At 36.9% G+C, this 9996-nt stretch overlaps 1 protein-coding gene across 1 annotated transcript; it reads right to left on the reverse strand.

Moving 5' to 3' along the window:
- Window positions 1–1762: 1762 nt before the first annotated feature.
- LOC128691522 (uncharacterized) lies at window positions 1763–6384 on the reverse strand. The gene is made up of 3 exons (XM_070081336.1): window positions 6257–6384; window positions 5779–5952; window positions 1763–5424 (listed from the first exon to the last, which is right to left on the reverse strand). The coding sequence occupies exons 1-3, from the start codon at window positions 6264–6266 to the stop codon at window positions 1781–1783; spliced, it is 3828 nt and encodes a 1275-aa protein (XP_069937437.1). The 5' UTR covers window positions 6267–6384; the 3' UTR covers window positions 1763–1780.
- Window positions 6385–9996: the final 3612 nt, after the last annotated feature.

Consider the following 9996-nt stretch of genomic DNA (forward strand, 5'->3'; position numbering starts at 1 on the left):
CGTAGTGAGTGATTTTCGTGTGCAAGTTCGGTACTAGTCCCTCTAGGATTTTCCAGGTGTATATAATCATGTATCTCTCCCGCCTGCGTTCCAGGGAATACAGGTTCAGGAACCTCAAGCGCTCCCAGTAATTGAGGTGTTTTATCTCCGTTATGCGCGCCGTGAAGGTTCTCTGTACATTTTCTAGGTCAGCAATTTCACCTGCCTTGAAAGGTGCTGTTAGTGTGCAGCAATATTCCAGCCTAGATAGAACAAGTGACCTGAAGAGTGTCATCATGGGCTTGGCCTCCCTAGTTTTGAAGGTTCTCATTATCCATCCTGTCATTTTTCTAGCAGATGCGATTGATACAATGTTATGGTCCTTGAAGGTGAGATCCTCCTCCGGTTTAGTCCTTCCACTGGGCTGTGTATCCGGTCTAGGACCAGCAGCTGGAGGGTCACCTTTTCACACCTAGGTGTTACTTCCGGTTTTGACCATGACCTCGCCCTCGAGACTACCTCACCCTTGACCCCCCAACCAATACCCCCGCCCACGACCCCCCCCCCTTCGCGACCCCCCATCGCGCCTTCGCGCGCGCCCGCCCGCGCCGCGCGACCCCCGCCCGCGCGCCCGCCCGCGCGCCCCGCCCCGCCCGCGCGCCCGCCCGCGCCCTTCGCGACCCCCGCCCGCGCCTTCTGCTGCGCCTTCTGCAGCGTCGTCCGGATCGCCCCCGCGCCTCGAATTTTTTTTTTTTTTCTTATGATCTCCTTGGATCAAGTTTTTTGGATTCCCCCCTATGGGGTTTTCAAAATTCTCCATCTCCTCGGATCAAGTTTTTTGGATACCCCTCCTTTCACCCCACATCCCCAAAAAATTTCTCAATATCAAAGTCTCCACTTCCTCGGATCCCCCTCCCACTTTCACCCCAAAAATTTCTCGATAATACTAAGACTCCATCTCCTTGAATCAAGTTTTTTGGATTCCCCCCCTATGGGGTTTTCGAAATTCTCCAATTCCTCGGATCAAAGTCCCCCTATGGGGTTTTCGAAATTTCCATCCCCTCCCACTTTCACCCCCCCATCCCCAAAAATTTCTCGATACCAAGTCCCCCCTATTCCTCGGATCAAAGTCTCCGGATCAAGTTTTTGGATCCCCCCCCCTTTACCCCAAAAATTTCTCGAATACAATTCTCCATCTCCTTGGATCAAGTTTTTTTTGGATTCCCCCCTATGGGGTTTTCGAAATTCTCCATCTCCTTGGATCAAGTTTTTTTGGATTCCCCCCTATGGGGTTTTCGAAATTCCTCGGATCAAGTTTTTGGAATCCCCCCTCTGGGTATAAGCATTCAAAATAGACTCCTCCTATGGGGGCATGCTTACTACAGGTCTAAAAGGGTTATTATTTTAAAATGAACTAAAAGTTTCCTCTCAGTTAAATACTAAAAGGGTGTTCCTCGCATTACAGTTAAATGAACTAAAAAGGGTCAGTGACGTCACGCGCACACAGGTTGAATCTTGTCTACCCTTTTAGTTAATAAGGGGACATAGTAGTGACGTCACGCGCACACAGGCTGAATCTTGTCGACCCTTTTAGTTTTAGTTAATAAGGGAACACTTACCTTCTGTCAGTGACGTCACACACACAGGTTGAATCATGACGACCCTTTTAGTTCATTCAAGTTAATAAGGGGATATAGTACCTACATCATAGGGAAAACATTTTCATCATCAGAAAGACACATTTCAGGATAACACTAATACACAATATTTTTTTTTCATTATTTATTATACAAGCAATACATCACTCTATTCTCCTACGTTTAGATGGTGGAATATCAGGGTGTCCATAAGCCAAGGATTCATTAGTATTCAAATGATATCTTTTATCATCAAAGGCTGACAAACCTCTCTTATTAATTCTTACCGTACATATTTCACCTTTTACATTACTTATAGACTTACACGTGAATAATTCTCTATCTACATTTGATAAAACATTCTTATATCTTGCATGTGTTAATAATGGCATAAATTGCGAAGGAATACCCTTGGCTCTGCTGACAGTAGTTGATCTTCCAGCAATCTTGACAGAATACATTTTAGCTTTCAGGGCTATCAACTCGCTAATATGGTTATCACACATTTCAGATTTCAATAACCCCAGCTCCCCTTTTCTACTATCATCATATAAGGGATGCTCAGGACTGAAATTTGAAAAATCCATATAACCTAACAATGGTTCACTTTTTAACTCGGTGTACAAATCTTTACATTTCAAGCTAAAAATATACGAGTCAGTATCGGTATAAAGAAGTCTTACATCATCACCATAATGCTGTTTTAAAACTTTATACCAAAAATGATACAATTTCTTTTTAGCTATCTCAAGAATTTGAAAACCGAGATAAAGTGGTTGCTTAACTTCTAATATATCTTTATTGAATGTGCAAATCACTCTATCTTGATTTAAATGTGTGATATTTTTTAACAAAGGATCCTTACTCGCTCTAATAAATGCTTTCTCATTATTGATATATCTATATTTCTCAGCATACTTTGTAATATTCAGCAATGATTTCCCATATATGGCGTTATTAGTTAATTTGAAGGCTTTTGACTTGATAGGACATCTTGTAGCTGTTCTCTGTGCAATATTAGTTGATATGAAAGGTTCTAAAAATTTTGTCTGTGTATATTCATATATGGTATGAACCTTTTCCACCTCTAACCCAAGTTCCAGTAATAACTGTAACAATTCTAGACTGATCAAATAATTTTTCTGAGATAAATGACTGCCCACTAATTTCCCATTAGATTTGGGGATCTTTCTACCTTCATTTTTCAATATAGATTCACAATAAGGAGATAACATCTCTTCTGATATATTCATATGTGATAATATTAAAGGAAGTTCATCAGTGAGTCTAGCTACCTCGGGGGATATGTGCTTGGTATCACATTCTATCCAATATCCCTTTTGACCTTCACAGGAAACATTACTTAATCCCACATCGAGGAAAGCATTCTTCTCGTCATTGGATAATTTTCTGATACCATTCTGTGGAAGAGCTTCAACCATCGCACTAGCATACAAAGAATTGAAATCTAGATATAGAATATGAGTGCCCATTCCACTCTCAACATCAAAATTAGGGTTAATTAGGGGATTATCTGCTTTAGAATACTGATTAATTGCGCAGGTAAACCCACCTCTGAGATTCCTTTTAATCAAGTCATATAATTCATGGGAATATATCATATCTAATCTTACATTAGTTTTCAATAGGAATGCATCCCAACTGAATGATGGTAAACTTATATAATTACTAACGTCTAACTTATAAATATCCTTGAGTGTTTTACGCCACTCCATGAAGACATCGGCTAACAAACCAACATCTGTCTTGAGATATAACATCAAGTAATCTCCTAAAGTCTTACATTTACCCAACTCAAACACTTTCAATGCATGTTCATAATCTTCTTGGCTGATAGCGCTATTTCTCAAAGAATTAAAAAAATGATCTTTACTCGGTAATTTTGTTTCATCGAGCTTCTTTAAACTATCAATATAATCATAACACAAAATTTGTTTTCCTTTACATAATAAAGGTAAGACATCTCGAGGCACATCTTTCAGAATAGTCTCTGTATATTTCAGGGATTTACCTGCCTTGATATGTTGTTCTGCTAACGTGGAAAGAGATCCATTCAATAAAGACAGTGAATCCTGAAACCTAACCTTACCTATCTCTACTTTCAAGAATTTGAATCCTTGTTTCGAATGAATTTCAACGTTATATTTATCAACATTCAATTCCTTTAAAATTATTCCTAAATCATACGACATGTTATGACAAAAAAGCAATAATTTCTCTCTCTTGTCTTTACACTGCATATTACAACGTGCACAATAGGCTCCAATATAATTATTGAAATTTAAAGTATGGTCATGGTGTTTATGTTTGTCCTTGGGTTTTTTGAAGGTGTTACCACATAATTCACAAGTGTTCTGAGAATCATGTCTCATCTTATCCTCCTCTGTCATATGGATTTCATGATACTGTCTTCTAAACTTTATTTTATTCCATTCACCACTAACATTTAAAATGAAATGATTAACAGCATCCTCCCCCTTATAACTCTTTATACACACTATTTCTCCTTTGCGATCAAATATAATATAACAATAGGCAATGGCTTTATGACGAGACTCAATTTTACCTGCTGGGAGAGTTGTGTCTAATGCACATTCGAAATCAAATACACCGATATATTCGTTGGAATGCGTATGACTAAAATTTTCAAAGTGTACTGTTGTTCCTTCCGGGGGGAATACGAGAACCTGATTGATTTTACATCCATCTTCGTGGATATCTAACTCTTCCTGTGTATTCAACTTCATCAAACAACTATGACAGTGCTTCTTTACACCTTTTTCTGTCATTATCGTTCTAACATACCCGTCAAAATCTTTGATTAAAACCAAATGTCTTTCATTCAACAATAACGCGCACATAATGTCCTTATATTTCTTATTCCCCTTACGACACATAGCCATAAATGTCCTATCTTGATCCTTTCTTAATTGATAAACATATAATGACACTTTATTTTCCTTCTCTAATATACCTAACTTATCACGCGTAATGGGGAAATCATCTATAGAAGTTTTTGCATGATTAAGACAACCTCTCTTAGTAGTAACTGCTCTGCGAATATCACGCCATGACATGTTCTTTTTATGACATTGATAGGCGGCAAAAGCACGCAGTACACATAACCCATCATTAATCTCTGGATTAAATACATATTTCTTCCCTCGCAGTTTCTCGGGATATGCCACATATGACCCCACTCCCACTCTGAATTCTACTTTAACATATTCGATACTGAAAGATTCGATTTGATCTATGATCCAGCCAGATCCTTCCTGATCTTGCAACTCTGACTCGTATCTTTCTAATATTGTTCCCACCCATCGATCAAATACTTCAGAGATTTCCTCTTCACTTACTAACTCAAACGCTAAATTTATCACAAATTGTCCATTTTGATCATCACCCGATATGTTTTGACGTAATGTCCTTATAACTATAATTGGGTGGATTCTGAGCGACATTGCTAGAGGCGATCTATCATACATATCTCGCATCTGTTCTATAAAATAATCCCTATAAACATGTAAATACATTCTTAACTCTCTGTTATAAGTTGAAGGAACACTATATTTCCTCACTGTATGTCTACCTCTAAAATTCTGGATATATGTAATAACTTCTGGGGTCTCATCTTCACTATTATGCGTGTCAGACACGTCATGCGAGGTAGTTGCTCTCTCATCATCATTAATGGGGGCAGAAGTACCCGCACCTCCGCATTGTGAGGTACCAACACTAGCACTCTCACCACCAAGCTGTGCGACAACACTACCAGGTGTATTTCCTGCAGAGGAAAAAAGTATATCCAATTCATAACCCAAAAAATATTAAGATTTCAATGAACAGAGGAAAATCTTTCACCCTTCACAATTTTTACATAATACGTTTTAAGAAAAAAAAAAGCATATCCAATTCATAACCCAAAAAAAATATTAAGATTTCAATGAAAAGAGGAAAATCTTTCACCCTTCACAATTTTTACATAATACGTTTTAAGATTTCAATGAACAGAGGAAAAAAAAAGCACATCCAATTCATAACCCAAAATATTAAGATTTCAATGAATAGAACAAAAAATCTTTTCTCGAGTGACTAGCACATTTTCACAACAACAAAAGATCACAAATTGGTTACATACCTGTTTCTATAGCCTTCTTCCATAAAGCATCTACACGTGCCCACTCATTATCCAATTGCAATAACCTTTCATTGCGTTGTACACCGCCTTTCTCGATTACCAACGAACGCTGCTTTCTAATCGATAATCTTCTCTTCACCAATGCTTCCAAGTATTTCGAATATATGCTATCCCCTGTTAAGAATTTCACTTATTAACACACTAACACAGTAAAAATTTCACTCGTATGCTTCAACAAAAAAAATCATTAACCAAGAATTTTCTAACAATCTCCTCTTCACCAATTCACTTATTTTTAACCCATTAAAAATTTCACTTATTAACGCACTAACCCATGCTTCAACAAAAATTAACCCAAATTTCACTCGTATGCTTCAACAAAAATTAACCCAAATTTCACTCGTATGCTTCAACAAAAATTAAACATGTCAACAAAAATTAAACATGCAAAAACAAGAATTTTCTAAGTACAACTTACCTTTCTCCATGATGTGCGGTTCAGCGTTGGAAGATGAGGTCCTTTTTAGTTCATTTAACTTAATGAGAGGAATACTGTGGGGAAGATGAGGTCAGTCACGGATGATGGATGGAAGCACTGTCCTCGCTCTGAGTGTCTCATTGAGCTTATATAGGCCGCCCCCTCCCCCCGACACCACTGTATAATGCGGTTCACACCTAAGGTAGATTTAAGATAATCATCGCCTTACCGAACACCTGGGTCAACACAGGTCAGACAGACAGCATGATATGCGGTTCAGCGTTGGAAGATGAGGTCCTTTAACTTAATGAGAGGAAACTTTTAGTTCATTTTAAAATAATATGAGGAAGATGAGGTCAGTCACGGATGGAAGCACTGTCCTCGCTCTGAGAGACTCATTGTGGGTCACCCCTTCCCCCAACACACTGTGTAATGCGGTTCACACCCAAGGTAGAACATAACACCTGCGTCAACTCAGGACAGACAGGCGCCATGTAATGCGGTTCACACCCAAGGTAGATTTAAGATAATCATGAACACCTGGGTCAATCGCCACCCTAAAGCAACTAATTTTGGTGAGGCAGTCCTGCTCCACATTAACTGTGTCCCCTTATTGAACTAAAAGTATTATATATCTTGAAAACCCATTAAGACTTACAGTGTACAAGACGCCTCTCTATGGTAAACACCCTTTTTAGTTCATTCAACTTAAAGAGAGGAAGCTTTTAGATCATTTTAAAATAATAAGGGGAAGATGTTGAACTTGTCAACATACACATCTGCTGACGTTGATATATTTCGTTATCCATCAAGGATTATCATTGCCGGTTATTCGAATAGTGGCAAATCTTATTTCACATCAAAATTAATAAAGTTATACCACGAGAAATTTCATAACATTATAATATGCGGGGTGACATCACATCCCTTAGAACAAGATTCAGAGATAACTCATAAATTAACATTAAGTAACGATATTATCGACCCGCAGAATGTCATTGCATCACCTGATGAAAATACAATAATTATTGTTGATGATCTATTTTTAAAAGCAGGTAACAGTGAAATTATTCTCGAATGTTTTACTAAAGGTAGACATCATAATATAAGCATTATTCTGATTACTCAAAATATATTTCACGGAGGACGATATAGTCGTACCATGGCTTTAAACGCCACGCATTTTGCTTTATTTAAAATGAGGGATCTTGGACAAGTAGAGATTCTGGGGCGACAAGTGTTCGGAAAAAATAAGGAATTTGTAAATATATATAAATCTGCTATAAAACGATCACCCTTTGGTTATTTATTCATAGACCTTGCATTAAATACACCAGAAGCATTACAGTTGCGAACCAATGTGTTACGGCAGGATTCCTACGAAATTGTATACCAATGGAGCGAGCAAAATTAATTGAAAAGGTTTATAGAGATCCTGGATCTGCTGGGTCATTCTCTGGTGTAAACAGTTTATATACAGCTGTAAAAAAGATCGATCCGTCCATAACCTTGAAAGAGGTCAGAAATTTCTTAAATTCAGAAAGATCATATACTTTATACGTTCTTAAACCTAAGAAGTTTCCTCGTAGGAAAATAATTGCTCCTAAACCCAGAGTGATATTAACCTGTGATTTGGGTGATATGTCTAAATTATCCAGATATAATGATGGATATAAATACATTCTCGTGTGTATCGATGTTTTTTCAAGATATTTACAAGCAGTACTCATGAAAAAGAAAGACGGACCGAGCACTTTACATGCATTACAAAACATATTGGAGAATGAAAAGGCGAAGAATATATCGAGATTATTTACAGATAAAGGCAGGGAGTTTCTAAATAAACAGGTACAGAATTATCTCCAGAGTAAGCATATAAAGTTATATCATGTATTTTCGAAAGAAACAAAAGCTTCCATTGCAGAGAGAGGCTTGCAAACGATGAAACGTAAATTATACAAGTATATGACAAGTGCCAATACATTTAATTATTCAAAAGTGTTAAATGAATTAGTAGATGCGTATAATTCATCTCCGCACTCGGGGATTGGCGGTAAAACCCCATTGCAAGTCCATGGTATTACGTCATTGAATGATATAAGGAATCAGTTTCGGATAAATTATAAAAATGGAAGATCCAATAAGAAACGAATCAGTAAGAAATTGGCTGTTGGAGACACAACAAGAGTGACTCTTAGCAGATCATCCGCGTTTAACCGAGGGTTTCACACACAAAATACAGAGGAAATATTTAAAATATATAGAATTAATAATTCTCAACCTATAACAACATATCATTTGAAAGATTTGAAAGGTGAAAAGATTAAAGGAACATTTTATCGCGAAGAATTGACCCCAGTCATACCACCTCCAGAATATATTATCGACAGAGTATTGAAACGAAAAAAAATTGGTGGAATTACGCATTATTTGGTATCTTATAAAGGTTATGATTCCACTTTTAATTCGTGGGTCAAAGAAGGAGATTTGTTGAAGGTACAATGAAAAAATCATTATTAGAAAAATTTAAAGAATTAATTACATTACTTAATAGTCTCTCCCACGCAATCATCGGAAGAGTTTATTACAACAGTTTAAGAAAACACACATAAGTTGTATCAGTGAGATTTTCAAGAATTTGATTAAGAATAAAATACCATTAGACCCTAAAATATTTAAAAAGTACAAGAACGAGATTAAATCATTAGCTTGTAAGAAAATCGGTTTTCAGCGTAAAAAGAAATATTTGCTGAGTATCAGAGGTGGAAATCTTCTTGGCATTATATTACCTCTAGCAGTAAATATTATTTCGAGATTGTTTAATAAATCATGAAAGAATTTTATCTTGTACCAACTTCAGTTATGAATCGGAAACCTCTCGAGTTAGTAAAATCGGAGGGTGATGAGAATTTAGAAGGGGGTGGTGGTGGTGCATGCTTGAAGCGTGGTGTTAAACGCAAGTTTAAGACTACTCCCGCTAGGCAGGTCAACCCACCTGCTCTCACCTCGGTGAAACCTCAGAAAACCCCAGATTTGTCAAGATTCATGCACATAAGAGTGAGTGCGAGAAATATAGAATATGTGAAATCAATGTTGGTATTATTGCAAAGAAATCCTTTGGTGAGTTGGGATGAGAATGGTGACCTTCTTACCCCCATTACTGGACGTAATATTATTGAAATATTAAATGTTTTATCAGAAAATAATGTGAAATCAGCGAGAAGAATCGATTCTGATTACTTAACAGAAATAAAGCATTTATTAAATATATCAGGTATACATTTTGATTTTGTGAGGAATACAAAAGTGAGAAAACAATTATTACATAAAGGAGGCGGTGTAAGGAGAGAAACATCGTGGATAACATATTAGGTGAGTATATAAACTCTGTGATGTTATGTTTTTATTTAGTGTGTGTTATAAGAGTGTAGAGATGGCTGAACGTCTTCTATACGTGTGTAGCGATTCAAGTCTCGATTTATTTCCCGCCAATACACCTTCGGCTTTCATTAATAAATTATATGACCCCATTATATTAGATAATAAAATTGATTATGAGGTTGCTCTGAAAAATATAATTTACCCCAAGACGCATTATATACCGCAAAAGAATTTGAAGATATGTATTACATATGAGAAATCTACAGTAAATAAATATATGCATAAAATTGATATGAGCAAAATTATTGGAGGTGATATGACAAGGATTTTAGAGGCAATAAATGAGGATATTAATGCAA

The sequence above is a fragment of the Cherax quadricarinatus genome, unplaced genomic scaffold (genome assembly GCF_038502225.1).
Source record: "Cherax quadricarinatus isolate ZL_2023a unplaced genomic scaffold, ASM3850222v1 Contig2369, whole genome shotgun sequence".
NCBI lineage: Eukaryota > Metazoa > Arthropoda > Malacostraca > Decapoda > Parastacidae > Cherax > Cherax quadricarinatus.